The 16,852-nt window shown below is 45.0% G+C and overlaps 1 protein-coding gene across 2 annotated transcripts in view; it reads left to right on the top strand.

The window, feature by feature from the left end:
- The window catches only part of LOC142582520 (synaptic vesicle glycoprotein 2C-like), a 237,684-nt gene extending 222,210 nt beyond the window's left edge, over positions 1–15,474 (top strand). The window contains exons 12-15 of one of the 2 annotated variants that reach the window (XM_075692341.1): positions 3,811–4,032; positions 7,761–8,044; positions 9,875–10,034; positions 10,644–15,474. In XM_075692341.1, the coding sequence (XP_075548456.1) occupies positions 3,811–4,032; positions 7,761–8,044; positions 9,875–10,034; positions 10,644–10,824 (847 nt within the window). In that variant the 3' untranslated portion in view covers positions 10,825–15,474. The remainder of the gene's footprint in view (positions 1–3,810; positions 4,033–7,760; positions 8,045–9,874; positions 10,035–10,643) is intronic. The other variant, XM_075692342.1, reaches the window with a different exon arrangement.
- The last annotated feature ends 1,378 nt before the right edge of the window (positions 15,475–16,852 follow it).

The following is a 16,852-nucleotide window of genomic DNA, read 5'->3' on the forward strand; positions in this document are numbered from 1 at the left end:
TCCTCCTTCATTTTTTTCTTCGTCTCTTTCTCTCTCTCTGCGCGCCATGCGCGCCGGAACGGGTGGCTTTTCTTTTCCGTTATGCATTTTTTTCGTGGACGAAGGATATGCGCTGGCAGGTTGTATGACAAACGCTGAGGGCTATCGTATCAGACTGGAACGCTAACATGAATGCGCTGTTTGTAAAAGCCGTTACGGTGCCCTTCAGACGTTTTAGACGCATTATTGTCAGCGTCGATGAGTAATACAGCGTATTTGTAGCATATCTTCCAGCGTACCGCTAAATGTGATGCCCGCACGTATGTTAGTGCTAATTTTGTTCCGATGATAGGTCAAAGCAATCAGTACAGCATTGAGGTACTCATATGCGTGGCTGCGCAGGCATACCGCCGGCGAAATACTGGGTGGGCTCAGAGAATTTGGCACCTATTTTAAGTGAATGAGAAACGTTGATGAGTTTATAGTGCAGGATATTAGGCAACAAAAGTCGCCCGATGTTAGTGACGCAGCCGAGATATGAAGACAATGTGAAAAGTATCCGAGAATCGGACGACACACAACGCGAACACCACATGCGCGACATCGGTTCATGGCACATTCACAAAGTCCGCGTTGTCAGCTACAAACATTACGAGTGTCTTTGCTGTTAGCTTGATGCCTGTTTCGAATCCACTTGTATCTGAAGCTGGCGTTCATAACATATATTTTAACAATTGGATCGGCGTTTTGCTTCCGTTATTCTACTGCCGCAAAAGTGATGCGACAACTGTGAAGACTGTCTTGGGATTGCCGAGAGTGACTACGTAGATCATATGTGGTCAACAAATGCGGAGGTATACACTATGTGTATACTAAAGTCTACAAATAGGCTAGCAATCTCAGCAGTATACAACTTTAGTGGCTTATATCAAATGCAGCTATGTATTATCCACCGGTACCGGCGCTTGGTTACAGCGTACACGGGTTGGGCCCAGATTAACGATGTTTGTCTATTGTTAATCTATAGACATGCAAGACCACGACAACTCAGAGGTGGTGAATTCACCACCTGGTCTGCGGGCTTTCGCCACTTATTCACCCCCTTTGCCACATCTTCACCATCTGACCTTCACCACCTGGTCTTCGCGAAGTGTACGTCCGGGAAGCAGCCAGGTTTAGGGCCTTCGGGTGCCTGGAAGACCTTGGTGACTCGGACGGTGCCTGCTCCGCCGCGATCCTCGTTCGGTGCAGCTGCACCGAACGCAGACTAGCAGTCTGCACGGTTTGCCCGCCGCGCCAGGGTTGCGGTGCCGTCGTGCATGAACCAGTGCCATATCATCGCGTTGGCAGAGGGCGGGGGGTATGGGAACTCGGAATTACATATTATCGACTTTCTTCTATAGACATTCAATACACCAGGAGTAGAGAAAAAAATAGAAACCTTGTCGACTATTGTCCATAATATAGAGAGTCAACAGACAAAGTATGGACAAAAATAAATAGAAACTGTATCGGCATTCGTCTACAGGTAGTCCATATAGAGGGAAAGTAGACAAAGAAGAAACAAACTCGTTATCGATTTTTTTCTATAGACCGTCTATAGACTGCGAGTAGACAAAAAGAAATAGAAATCTTATCGACTTTCGTCTACAGAAAGTCTATATACAAAGTATATGGACAAAAATAAATAGACACTGTATCGACGTTCGTCTAAAAGTAGTCCATAGAGGGGAAATAGACAAAAAGAAACAAACACCTTATCGACTTTTTCTATAGACCGTCTATAGACAGCGAGTAGACAAAAAGAAATAGAAACTTTATCGACTTTCGTCTATAGAAAGTCTATAGACAAAGTATGGACAAAAATAGATAGAGACTGTATCCACTTTCGTCTATAGGTAGTCCATAGAGGGGAAGTAGGCAAAAAAGACACAAACACCTTATCGACTTTTTTCTATAGACCGTCTATAGACTGAGAGTAGACAAAAAGAAATAGAAACCCTATCGACTTTCGTCTATAGAAAGTCTACAGACAAAGTATGGACAAAAATAGATAGAAACTGTATCCACTTTCGTCTGTAGGTATTCTATAGAGGGGAAGCAGATAAAAAGGAAACAAACACCTTATCGACTTTTTTCTATAGACCGTCTATAGACTGCGAATAGACAAAAAGAAATAGAAACGCTATCGACTTTCGTCTATAGAAAGTCTATAGACAAAGTATGGACAAAGATAGATAGAGACTGTGTCTACTTTCGTCTGTAGGTATTCTATAGAGGGGAAGCAGACAAAAAAGAAACAAACACCTTATCGACTTTTTTCTATAGACCATCTATAGACTGCGAGTAGACAAAAAGAAATAGAAACCCTATCGACTTTCGTCTATAGAAAGTCTATAGACAAAGTATGGACAAACATAGATAGAGACTGTATCCGCTTTCGTCTGTAGGTATTCTATAGAGGGGAAGCAGATAAAAAGGAAACAAACACCTTATCGACTTTTTTCTATAGACCGTCTATAGACTGCGAATAGACAAAAATAAATAGAAACCCTATCGACTTTCGTCTATAGAAAGTCTATAGACAAAGTATGGACAAAGATAGATAGAGACTGTGTCTACTTTCGTCTGTAGGTATTCTATAGAGGGGAAGCAGACAAAAAAGAAACAAACACCTTATCGACTTTTTTCTATAGACCGTCTATAGACTGCGAGTAGACAAAAAGAAATAGAAACCCTATCGACTTTCGTCTATAGAAAGTCTATAGACAAAGTATGGACAAACATAGATAGAGACTGTATCCGCTTTCGTCTGTAGGTATTCTATAGAGGGGAAGCAGATAAAAAGGAAACAAACACCTTATCGACTTTTTTCTATAGACCGTCTATAGACTGCGAATAGACAAAAAGAAATAGAAACCCTATCGACTTTCGTCTATAGAAAGTCTAAAGACAAAGTATGGACAAAAATAGATAGAGACTGTGTCGACTTTCGTCTGTAGGCATTCTATAGAGGGGAAGCAGACAAAAAGGAAACAAACACCTTATCGACTTTTTTCTATAGACCGTCTATAGACTGCGAATAGACAAAAAGAAATAGAAACTTTATCGACTTTCGTCTATAGACAGTCTATAGGCTTTATATCAACAAAAGTCCAAATCTATAGAAAGGAAAGGTCGTCTATGAAAAGTCTATAGACTTTCTATAGACAGTCTAAAGTCATTTTTGTAAGGGATCAGAGCCACTCAGAGCTGGCAAGATGGCGAACTTGGCACTATATGACGGAATTCGACTTTACCGAATTGCACACCCGCGGCAAGGCATTTCTCGTACAGCACGCTTAGTTTTGATGATGATATGCCTTCGGATGATATGTGCACTCAAAGAATTAAAGGAGCACAAGAAATCGCACGGACAGGACAGGCGACAGCAATGGCGCGTTATTCACACGCCCGTCATGTTGCGAGAGTGACACGACCATGCCTGTCAACTTGAGGAAGTGCGAGAATGGGTTGCTTGAGAGAACTATGTAGTGAGTTCCTTATTTCTCGTAAAGAGCCTGCTCAGTTTATTTTTTAACCCCTTGGGATGCTTTTTCCGCGCATATGCAGACAACTAATGGTTTGCTTCTTTCAACCTCTTCCCCAAATAAATAAGTTGCTATATAATTAAGGGCTAATGTTGTTGCCGTCTTGCCCGTCTCTGTCTCTCTCTCTATGTTTGTGTTGTTTAACTTCTCCAGCATAATGATTCAAACCTACCCGTCAGCACGTCTTGTCGAGGATGGCAGATATTTATCGGTATGGCGGCGCACCTGTTTTCTACCGCAGGTTCTACGGCGTGGGCATCTGGTTTCCGGAATACCTGCGCAAGCTCCAGTCGGAAAGCTACAGCGCCGAGGCGACCATCGAGGCGAACCACTTCATCCGCGACTACATCTTCAACTACTCGCTCGACAACACCAACTTCGAAGGATGCGTCTTTCACAATGTCCGCTTCACGGGCATCGTGCTCAACCACGTGCTCTTCACGAACTGCTCTTTCATAAACAGGTACAATATAGACACGCTCGCTGAAGTGTCCGCGTAGGTTTCTGACAGAAGCTTGTACAGTTGATCCCCAATCTCCCGAAGTCAACGGGGAATGGTCAAACCTTCGCCACGATCGGAAAATGCGAGAATACCGAGATTAAACGATCAATTTATTCCTAGCGAAAAAGTCCGTTATTTTGGCTTGCCTGCGGTTTTCACTAAGAGTGTCAAAACTCGGTAAGAGCGCGTCCCGCAGCTCTTGTAGCTCGCGAGAGGGATGACGTAAGCCTGTTCCTCTCTATTCTTGAGACCAAGCATGTCACCCGAGGAGGTCGACGGCGTCCACGACTCGCTAGCTGTTAGGCACGCGCTCGGCGTTTACGTCCGTGTCGTCCTCACCTGGCACTTATGCTCTGCGTCGTCAGCAAGCTTCGCAAGGTCCTGTAGTCATCCAAATTTTCTGTTGCGCCCATGGCTGTGCTGGCGTTAGCACTTATGCACTCGACAAAGTCCACGCCCGGCGGGATAGCGTCGAACCGGCTGAGCTGTTCCCAGCAACTGCAAGCCGATTGTTCGACCTGCTGCTCGGGGCTCGCATCGCCGTGGTACATGGCTTCTTCGCGAACCATTCCGAAACCGGCATGCCTGAAGCAATTGACTCCAGGCTGCGGCCACAGCTTTTTCGTTTCATTTTGCCATGCACGCTCAGATCATCTCGTTGCATTTTTAGTTGCCTTTCCGCCTTTTTCTTCGGGCCGGCTTTGTAAAATCGAAAGCATTTTTTCTTCTTATGATCGACTTGATAAATACATTATACCGAATGGGAAACATTTCGGGAAACTTATTTTCTCCGTAAAATTGAGAAAACCGTAACATTGGGTTTCGTGATCTCGGGGTTCAACTGTATAAGCGTGGACGTTCGACCTTAAATTGTTGGTAAGGCATACCCTATAGGATTGTTGAAGCGCATTGACAACGCGGCACAAGTAAGTGGACACACACGAGTGCTTGTGTGTGTCCATTTGCTTGTCCTAGCTCGTTGTCAATGCGCCTAAACAATCCTAAGCAGCATGCAGTTTACAGCGTAACAAGTGTCTCATAAACGGGCCTTGAATGGGCACTGCCACACTTCTTTTGAGCATGATAAGAAAGCCTTCGCGATCTGCAGACAGCACACTAAGAAAATGTGCACCCTTGTGGCTGTGTTCGATGTCAAAACACCCTCGCTGCATCCTCATTTTTCAAGCAAATTCTTATAATGGTTTGTATTCGTCAGCAGAACACCCCTTACTGCACCCTTACATAATTTAGGGGTGCAAAAAGGGTTACGTGCGAAAGCTTTCGGAGTTTGAGGCTGCTGTGGCACTTCAACTTTTGAAGCAAGTAAAAAGCCGCACGACCGTCTTTCCCAGTAGTTCACACCAAGTCATTGTTTGAGCAGGCCATAAAGTCAAAGGCTACAGATGTCACCCTATTGCTTCATGTGTACGCACAGCGTAGCAGGTGAACTGGGGATGCGAGAGCATAATAGTGCTAATTTTCCTCAACACTAATTCAAGACCAATTAGTCCAAGAAATAATTCTTCTATAACACAACAGGTATCGCTGTAAAGAAGGTAAACATAGCGTGCTATTCTGGCGACCGTTGGGGGAAAAGGTGTAATTCCAACAAAACAACCTCTAGTAAGGGTGCGTTAGTCCACTAAAACACCCTTTTCTATGGATGTAAGGAGGTCAGTTATATATTGAATAAAACACGCTTGAGCATGCAAATTTATTTATTGGGAATGCTGCTGGCGAACATGCGAGCCACATATAATTCCGCTACACGCAGCGGGGAGCCGCCAACAATAAGATCCCTTGCTCTTTCTTGCTGCTTTCGGGGTATCCTCTCCTTTTCCGCCATCAATGGCGCCATAGCCGACGCGACAGCCCATAGACGCCAGCCATTAAGCGATTGTTCGCGACCATGAATGACCCCGAACGAAAGGTCCGTGCCTCGCATGCCTACCCCTTCCCTCTTCTAGCAAACTGAGTAGCTGCGGTTCTCGAAGCCTCCCGATCGTCCTGTCACCGCTCCTGTGTCGCTATCGGGCTCGTTTATCACATGCCAACCTTAAATGTATAGTAGTAGCAATTGGTTGGTCATTTAAATAAATAAATAAATATATAAAAGGTGAAGAAAATTGCTAGTGACTCCACTGTAACCGTCTGCTGATACCTGATACCTGAGTCATCAGTGTGCATACGCGGGGAGTGCACAGGGGCACTAAAAACTTAAGCTGCAGGGTTTTCCGTGCCAGAACGACTACATGGTTACAAGGCACAGCGTATTGAGGGACTCCGGTTTAATTTTGGCCGTCTGGAGTCCTTTAACGTGCACTTAAATATAAGTACACGTGCATTATTGCACTTCGTCCACATCGAAATGCGGCTGCCGCAGCCGGGATTGAATCTGCGACCTCCATTAGCGCAGCGCCGTATATTATAGAACACCGTGGCTGGTAAAGGACAGGGAGAGTTAACTGAGTGAATAAGGAAAATGCCTTTGCCTATTGCTAGAATCTTTAGTTCGCGGACTCCTTACGGACTCGAAGCCTGTGTTGCAACAACTAAGTCACGGCCTACAGTCCTGCAAGTTCCCGCAAAAACCACTAGTGCTCCTGAAGCACCTCAGCAACAAAGGCTTTGCGCTGAAGTTTCAGTGGGTTATCTCCGAAATCGATATTACTTGGCTATGAAGCAGCTGATGCTGTTGCATACGCAGCGCGAATGCAGCCCTCTTAAGTCAATGCCACAACGACTAATCGAGTGACGAAATCAAATATCTACACACGCTCTCGGACACTGTGTCCCGCCGAATGCACCCTGCATAACTAAGCGGTTTCGTCGAGACGAAGCTTCGCTACTGCATCGGTAAGAACAGGACCTGCCTGTACAGCAGCATGGTCATTTTATGCGGGCTGCGCTAGTTCTGTAAACTGTACTTTGTGCGACGAGATAGGAGACATCGAACACTTTCCGTTATCGATTGTGCCCAAGGTACCGTCATGAAGGAGGCTCTTCTTGAGAATTAAGGGGCCGTCGGCTTTTGACTAAGGTTGCCGCTTGGGCCTGCTGGCATGTCATTAGTATCGACTATGTATCGCGTAACGGAGAAGTAACGCAGCAAGAAACACATTAAAGACACAGGGTACTAACTGGCAACAATTTTACTGAAGACACTCGTTAAACTTGTTGCACATGTAAAAGATTGCGCATGTCTCAAGGTAGATTACACGTGCGTTGCCTATTGAGAGGCCTTTGAGAGTAAGTTACCATGAGAGATGCGCAACACTTGCCTTTACCTTACGCATGCATGCCTGCAACACCTTGTGCTTCAAAAAAGGATCGTTTACAGTCCGCAAGGAAGCTTCACTTCTTGCATTCCTAATATTGTTTGCTAGACGCGTGGTGACATATTCCAATGACGGAGCAAGAAACGTCCAGGTCGAGAAATTTCCGGCCACGATCCGCAGATTAAATCCACCTGTTGCTTTCGCTCTAATCTTTCTCTCCTACCTGTTCCCCGTGCGTGGTAGAGAAGCGGGCACTTTTCCGGTTAACTTCCCTGACATTCTCTGTTCATATAATCTATCATGCTAAAAATTACCTGCACAAGTCAATATATTACATTTAAATGTCAGCATCGTACAGAACAACATTAAGGGTTTTAAAAGATTAATTTTTGCTTATTTTTATCCTCGCAGCACGTTTAGCGACGTGCGTTCGAGCCGCAGCTTCTTCGAGCAGTGCGACTTCCGGCGCGTGCGCTTCGTGGACACGGACTTCTACGACTTCCGGTTCCGCGACTGCGCCTTTCACAACAGTACCACGTTTCTTAACCGGCGCACGGGCTGCCCCATCGACTTCGACGTCAACTTCCGCCTGTCGGACGTGTTCGTCGAGAACCTGTTCGCACAGCTGGCCATCATCCCGGGAAACATCATATCCTCCTGCGTCATCGACAGGATCGGTCGCGTACGCACCTTAGGTATGGTATCCCACGCTCTTTCTAAACTTTTAATCCACGACCTTGAATCTTGTATTATAATCTGAAACAGTGCCTGCATAGGTTGGCTTGGATCAATAACAGAAGGTTATAATCGTCTTTTAAATGCGAAAGTTCGTCCTGGTGGTCCGAGTAGTTAACCAGTGCAACTTAAACCACAAATTAAATATCATTCTCATGCAAGTAGTCGCGCACGCACGCAAGCACGCACATACATACATACATGTGGCACGCACACGCCAAAGTCCAAAACAACTTACACCAACCCTTTCCGTGTTTATTTTTATTTTCATTGACATGGCATGAAAATCATCCTGTGTTTTGGGGAAACATTTACCAGCAGCACTGTGTACATTGTAGCAGGAAGAAAAACACTGTCGCGCATCGCAAACACGTTTTTAGATACAAAGTACGGATCTCTTCCTGAAGGGGATATGTACATGCGCTCATTCGACCACAAAAATTTCCGAGCATTTTTTTACCTTAACTGTCAGAAATGTGCAACACCACGTTGTTTGCATGTGCTAGTACAGGCTGGAAATCCGTACACCAGGCTGAGTTCCGAGGCTGCGGAGATATTAAGCTTTTTTTCTCTGATTCCGTGGTCCGTAAATTTTTGCGGTTGACTGTACACCATGTCGCAAGAAAAGTAAAGGCCAGCCGGCCATTGCCGACAACGGCTGACAGGCCTTGAGATATCTGTGATAGGCTGTACAATCGCAAATGTACGAACTTCGCCGTAGTGCGGCTTCTCCTGTGCCATATGTGTCTACGGTGAAGTATACTTTACAAAAACACACATTTTCTGAAGTTTTCTGACCTTGCCGTTTAATACGTTGAGCCCCTCTTAGATAATTTTGTATTCTATACAGGCCCAGCGGACCGTATACTTGACCGCGACACAGCAGCCCTCCACAGAAGTCGTAACGCATGAACGTCATCTGTTTTGAAGCTCACCATGTGACAGGTTTCCCTGCCACAACTTCCTTCACTTAGTACCTAGCAATTCATAGGGTCCACATCTTAAGCGCCACTGGTATCGGGAAAAGGATACGCGTCACACGTGCGTGAGGTGAAAGACTGAGAGAAAAGGTCACGTCATGATGAGCGCATGTCATTCGTTCTTGCTGGCATACATATTCTCATTGGCACCTAGTATCCAAGTCGGGCTTTGGTTTTCTTTTTTTCATTCGTGTGCTATCGGACGACATCAACACCACTTTTTTTTAGTTAAAATAGCTCGCAGGCACACGTGGCAATGCAAGGCGCCTCATGTACCCCCACACCCCCCTTTCCTCTTATTATTTTGGCTTCGGGTTTGTTTACAATACAGTTCACTTTTTGGGTGCGTTAGTATGGAAATGTGGGCCGATAGATTACAGCTTTATAAAAAAAATCGTTTTTAGTTCTAACGAAACGATGCCTCGACTATAACGCTATCGTAAATAAGGAAAGCCACAGTAGCGTTTCAGTTAGAAGTATGTGAAGAATGTGTCTTATGACGCCTTGGCGGCTCGAAGAACCACGCATTTCGCCATGTTTAGACGCGTGACTTTTGCCACTGCACGGGCGTCCAATGATTACACATAACAGATGAGTTCAGAGAAAGGCGCCAGCTGTTAACTATTTCTTCTGTTAGTTTTGCATTCTGAAGCAGTAGAGAAAAGCTTCTTCTCTTTTTTTTTTTCAATTGAACAACTGCGAGTTTTTGCCTGTCTTTGTTTAATTATTGGGGCGCTTCTTCCTTCTTAAAATAATTGTAGTCCTGTCATCTAATTCACTCTCTCTCTGTTCTCCTCTCTACTTCCGTAGGAATCTCTCTCTTTCTCTCAAGTGCGAGCATTCTGCTCGTGTGGCTGTCAATGGCGCGGTCCTCTGTGATCACATTTCAAGCCATCTTCAACTTCGTTTCCATTTCTGCGTGGAACGCAGTAGACGTCGCAACCACAGAATCCTATCCAGCCACACTCAGGTAAGAACACAGACTTGTCGAGGCGCTTTAATACTGTTAGACGTGCGAACACGTCCGCTTTCCTACATAGCAAACGAGTATATTTGCTGCTTTCTGCTTGGGAAATGAATCATACAGCATTTTGTTTGACTTTTTGTTACGCATCGTGTCAGTCCTGAGCATTTACTTTAGGGACTTACCTGGTCCACCATTTACGCGCAATGTAAACTGATTCTCATAGAAGTGTTCGCTGCTTTTGTTCGCCTTTAGCTCACTGCACCCATCCTCCGCGTGTTCGTCACCCACACCCCTACCACCACACAGACGGTTACTTGACGTCCTTTTTCTAGACCCATGTTTTCTTAATGTTGTCTTATACACAATGAATATCGCTCCTTCAACGTCTTGTCACACTCCACCGTCTTGCAATTGTCGGAAAGTTTCGTCGAGTCTCAGGGAGCTCCGCATACCGCAAGGGCCGCCACCACACAAAATGCTGCCACCTGTCTTGGTTCAATCAAAGGTGGTTCTCGACTTGTTTGTCGGATGTGGATAAAGAGCGTGCGCTAAAAATCTCGCGGTATACACTCTTCCTAATACACTGGTGTCTGTTCTGCTGCCCATTTGCAGAAGCACGGCGTACGGCTTCCTGAGTGCGGCCAGCCGCCTGGCGGCACTCCTGGGCAGCCTGACCTTCGGCTATTTCATCAGCATGAACCGCTCAGTGCCCATCCTGACCACAGCAGCAGTGCTGCTGGTCGGTTGTCTGGCATCGTTGCGCTTGCCCGAGACCAGGGACGTGCTCATGTGAGCGCCCTGATGCACCTTCGCGACCGTGCCGGGCCCCCGCCCACGACGATGAGAAGTCAAAGTAAATGCCTGCAGCGCTTTCCTCCCCGCTCGTGCAAGAGGACGAGGTCATGCAGCAGCCAAGCAACGTCCACTAACGACCGTGCAAACGACACATCAACCTGGCCTACGATCTGACCAGGAGTGGAGGTTCGTGCGGCATAGCCGAGAAGCCCGAGGTGACGAGGTTCTTGCAAGGACAGTGTCCCCGGCCGTGACAAAGCGTATTGAAGAAAGGCACATTCAGTTAGCCTTCTCTCGTACGATTATTTATTTATTTATTTATTTATTTATTTATTTATTTATTTACTTACTTACTTACTTACTTCTGTGACCTTATTTGCGCGTGAACTTGTCTACTGCGTCGCTCCGGTTTGCTCTCGGACTATAGACCTATCTGACGTCAAGAGAAGGTAACAGGAATGAACATTTTCCGACCACACCGGAAGTTCCGTCTGCAGCAAGTCCGGATGCATAGCACGAATGGCTGAAGAAGCGGTCCGGCATGTATGCTCAACGCTGCGTGGTTGAATAGACCGCAGCGATCGGCAGTGTGTTGTGATGAAGCGCAGATTCGCGCGATTTAGTCTGTGATCCTCGGGCAGGCACATCCTACACCGAGAGCTTTTCTCCAGCGCAAAATGTAAGGCGCAGTGCCAGTCAGCTAGACGTGGAGGGTTTGGTCCCAGCGCTGCTGGAGCACGATTAGCAGCCGCTTTCATCACGTTGCGGTGGCGACAGCGCTACCCATTACGTGTGTCTTTGCCTTCGAGGCTGGAACCAGACAATATATAAGGTGCTGTTCTTTGAGCTTAAACCGGTGCGCCGCCCTATGACAGGTGACGATCGCAGGATGTTTTCTAATAATGGACGCACTTGGACCCGCGCATGGCACCACGTCAGCGCACGGCACTGGTCCATCTAGAACTTATATTAAAGTCAATGGCTAAAAGCAGTTTCTGAATTTCGTAGCACTCACTTATGCATCATGTGTCTTTCGTGACAATAGGAAGGTTTATGAATAGCAGACTTTGCGGAACCACTCGGATTTGCGTTCAAGAGAACCGAAGCCTTTTCCTTTCCCTTTTTTCTTTTTTTTTTTAATGGCCCATGCTTAGTTTGGGTTTTGTGTGCGAACAGTACCAGCGACGCTGTTTCTTGGATGAGCGAATGTAGTGTACACTGACCGCCTTGTGTACAACAATTCTCACACTTTCTAAGAGGAATTGAGTTCGGCGCTGTGCGGCACATTTTCGTTACGCATAGCGCACGAAGGACTCATACGGAAAGAGTGTGAATTACGGCGCTTGAATGGCTGCCTATTCTTGCTATCTTATCATGCGCACGTTCACGCTGATGACAGAGAAGGTGTTCTCAGCCGCTAAGCTGTGATCACGGGTGGAACTGCGGCCGCGACAATAGATAACGATGATGGCGCTGAATATGGTGCGCTGTCCGCTTGTGCGATGTTCGCTCAGCTGCACTTTTTTTATGTTGACCGAAGCTCTACTCCAGCGCGTCCGCTGCGCAGTCCGTGAGCAAGTCGACGGCCTCGACTAAGCGAACTTAGGAACGAATGACACAATAAATGCTATATTTGCTCGTGTAATACAAGTCTGCCCATGATGACAAGATTCTACTGGCAGGTGTTGACGCATGCCTTCATTGCTCTTCCCGTAGATACAAGTGGCAGTAGCAGAATGTTTGTTTAGATATTTTTCTTTGAGAAGTGCTCGTTATGAACGTGACTCGAAATGCACTAAGGAAGGTGTCACGTCTTGCTGTTTAGAGATGCTACACTTACGTCACCTTGGTAACAGATGTGAGAGGCGTTACTGCACAAACTCGGGCCAATCTTGATGACAAAAAAAAAAAAAAAGAAGAAGAAGAAGAAGAAGAGTGCGCGTGGTGTGTTTAGATCTTTAATTCTATTGGGCTGCCCATATTGTCACAAAGTGCTGAATTAAGATATTTGCGAAAGAGACAGAGTATAGCTAGAAAAGTAATGCGTTCAGTGGGTAGCCACAAGACCCTACAGAAAATGCGACGTTGATGTCGAATAAGACAACATATCTTTGAAGGAAGTTACATATCATAGCGACGTATACGACTGCACGAGTCACGTCTAGCTTAGTCAAGAACCTCTTGACGCACTTCTTATTTCGATTAACTTACCTTGAAAGCTCTCAATTCAATTGCCTACACCCTGCTCCACAGCAACGTGACAATAGAGTAAAGGCACAGCTGGCGTCAGTGAATCAGGTGCGTGATCATGCGAAGACGCATGACATTGCTGTGTGTCCCTGTTATATAACATAGTCTAAAACACTGTCTCAAGCTTAGCCTCTTGCGCCTGGGGATACCTCGTATCGTCTACTCTAGTGACTGGTGTTTTTTTAAACGGACTAAGGCTACCATTCTTCAACATAAGTTAGTCTCAACGTAAAAGAGTACGAGTGTGACAGAGATAAAGAAAGGATAATGACACAAATGCACTTCCTTCGTCCTTTTTATGTCCTTTGTCTCATTCACACTTTTTTTCCTATTACACCTTAATTAATTCGTCCTGTTGGCGATCCTTCTGCAACACCTTAAGATCTACAGCTAAGTTGAAATGCTTTGGCACCTACTGAATCGCCAACAATGACAATGTTTACCTTAAGAGTGACGCTATATAGGAACTGCAAATCCGAGTATAACTTTCTTTCTACCCAAGTTTTCTAACCGTTCCCGTTGAATACACCCTGCCGGGCGGACTGCTTGATGGAACTCATCCTCCAGCTGTTGTCCCACCCATGAGAATTCTCTCCTCAGTACAAGCTGTCACCGAAGTTCGTGACAGCAACAGCTAGGTCCGAGTATGGCAATATGAGCTGTAATGTTATTACAAACGCTGTTGAATATCAAAGTTGTTGACATACTGTTGTCCTACCCAGTTTGAACATATACGGATACACTGTGCTTCAAATAGTCTTGCTATACTGCCGAACGACCCTTTGTCCTCCTTCCCTTCTGTTGTCTGTTTCCACGCATTTACAAGCATATGTCACATTTAACTTTCATGGGTTGGCTGTTCTTAATGTGCACTGACCCTGCAGATAGTGATCTGGGACAAAGAAAAATACCCAGAAGTCATTTTAATGCTCATGTGGCGTTTTAAGTCGCAGGTACACCACGGGCATATGGATATTTAGCTGACATCTCATCAGCTGATTAGGCATACCTTTAATATGACAATGTGTGCCTCATGAGTCTCTGCTCTTTCGCACTGCTGCTGAAAGTATGACTACACTGCGCTCTTCGAGGAGGGCGCATAATGATGCGGCCATGCCAATAACTTATCAAAACTGATATCTGCTCCAACCACCTACTGAGCTGTGCGGGGTCACTGAAATCAAAGCGTAAGGCAGTTGACATTCCTATGTTAACGGCATGGGCAGGACGATCATCATGCTTGACATACAAGGCCTGCAAATTCGCTGAGTGCGACACATAGGCTACATGAACAATGTATTGTGCTTTTTGAACACTGGGTGACGCAGCCTTCGAAGCTCTTGCGTCAAAGAAGCAAGCTCTAGTTATTACAACAGTGAGCAACAATGATTTTTATTCACGTTTGCCACTAATTCATGGCCGCATATGCTCAACACATCAACAATATTCTTAATCAAGTGCAAAGAAGGCAATACCTTTCTCTTGGCAAGTCATGTTGAACACAGAAAAAAAAAAAGACATCTACTTCAGTCAAAGCATCTCAACCGGTCGAGTTTCGAATTCCACTTTACTGCAGCGAATGACAGTTCTCATATCATCAAGTAGATTAATGCAGCACAACCAAGCCACGAGTAGCAAATAGGCCCAGTAAACAGATTTGGAAGCCACTTCTCTAGTAGGTCCAGTATTTCTTTCCTCACTGACAAACATAGCTTCTAATGCATTAAAGTGAAGATGGTAAGATATATTGAAGAAACCAAGTAACAAGCATTACCTGGCCTTTAATAGATGTTCCTGCTTTGGGGTGTTGTACAAAATCTCTCAAAAATACTGCTCACCCTATAGCATACAATGCTATTTCAACCCCACAGGACTCGTGTGTTTTCTCTCACAGCTAGGTCTTGTGCATAAATGTTCTGTCTCCGGTATGTAAATAAGACACGTATATTTTCATGCGTTGATTGTGCTTGGTGTTCATGGTGTTGATGCCCGGAGGCAAAGCATTCGGCATGGCTGAGCATTGCATGTTAATGTCATTTCCCATCACCAACATGAATTTTTGGCCACATTGTTCGTGAAGGTTCTGATGTAATTACCAAAGAGAAAAAAGCTATTCCAATGGTGTCCCTCTGCATCTGTCCTGATTCGTGGTGCAAAGTTGTTGAGTAGTGCCTAGTCGGTTCCCGTACCATGTTTTGTGACTGTTGCTGTAACGTATAGTTTCCATAATTATAACATTGTCTTTGCACAGAAACAAAGAACCAGAAAAAAGAAAGGAAATCAAAGGATCACGCACAGCTTTGACATTTGCTGCACACGTGTGTATACGCACATACGTACATATCCTGCTGTACATGGTTAGTGTATTAAAAGAAATGATTGCATATTATTTAGGACAGATGTGGCTGCGTTCGTCTCATTTCCTCTTCTCTTGCTGCTGCACATTACAGCACATAAATTGGGGTTTGGATATTCTGTAACATCAGCACATCACGATGTACTGCATAGATCTTTGCAATGATCGCAGCCTCATGATCCACCTAAAAATTCACCCCCTACCCCCAAAAAGGTTCACATCTACATTTTGCAATTCCAAATCATTACCGCACAAGGTGAAAAGGTCATTTCCTTACACCAAAGCAAAAAAACCAGCTTAGCTTTGTCTAGCTATCAACATAGCTGTAATTGAGTGTTTCCTTTTAATTGCTTGTACAGTGTACCTCAGGCTATGAAAGCTGACACAGTAACTCCACTTTATGAAGGTAGACTAGTTAACTAACAAAGAAATCATGCCCTAGAATAACAGCAGGAAAAGCTTGACAATATCTGTTGGTCCATTAGGGTTACAGAATGGCTACCAAGAGAAGGGAAGCGCAGTCGAGGACAGCAGAAGACTAGGTGGGGCGATAAAATTAGGAAGTTCGCGGGCTCTAGTTGGAATCAGTTGGCGCAGGACAGGTGCAATTGGAGATTGCAGGGAGAGGCCTTCATCCTGCAGTGGACATAAAATGGGCTGCTCATGATGATGATATCTGTAGAATAACCAAATACTGATATTTTTCTATAAATTATGAAAATGAAAAGAGCCAGAATTGCTCAAATCTACACGAAGTGATCCAAGAGTTGCCAAACATGAGAAGCTTTACGCTGGAGCCAACATTATTAACAAGGGGACCAGTCTTCATCAACCCTTGACGACAAGATGTCCTCGTCAGCAGGGAAGACAAGCTTTGTGCTGGTATCAGGTGAATGATAATTTTACCTTTTTATGTTGACAACTTCAAGTCTCACATTTTGAAGGAGCCACACATCTATGCCACACATAGCATCATTGTCACTGCCTTCATCCTATAACCCTTCTTCTCCTCAAGCCAACCTATTGCCTTTCGTCAACAGTCTACCAATTGCGAGCAGAGTAGTATTAATTGATGTGGCCTCCGTTTCTTTACAAGGCATTACTCTGCGTCCTTAATAAGGGATCGTTACATTGACCAAACTTCATTGCCCCCACCACAACAGTTAATTTTACATCTGGTTGTATTCATTTCGCTTCTTTCTTGCATTTTTATATATACAGCTATGTCCTACATTGTTACTTCATGTTGTGACAGTTCAGGTGTACGCTGAAAAATGAGGCATTTAAGATGCCCATAACCATTTCAATCTTTTCCCCTTCATACTTGCAATAAACCACTAGATACTATTTTTTCACCGAATCAAGTTCATCACTTGCTTGGTGCACATGCTAGAGAGATGACGCACTATTTAAACTGCAA

Source organism: Dermacentor variabilis, chromosome 5, assembly GCF_050947875.1.
Source record: "Dermacentor variabilis isolate Ectoservices chromosome 5, ASM5094787v1, whole genome shotgun sequence".
NCBI classification, from domain to species: domain Eukaryota; kingdom Metazoa; phylum Arthropoda; class Arachnida; order Ixodida; family Ixodidae; genus Dermacentor; species Dermacentor variabilis.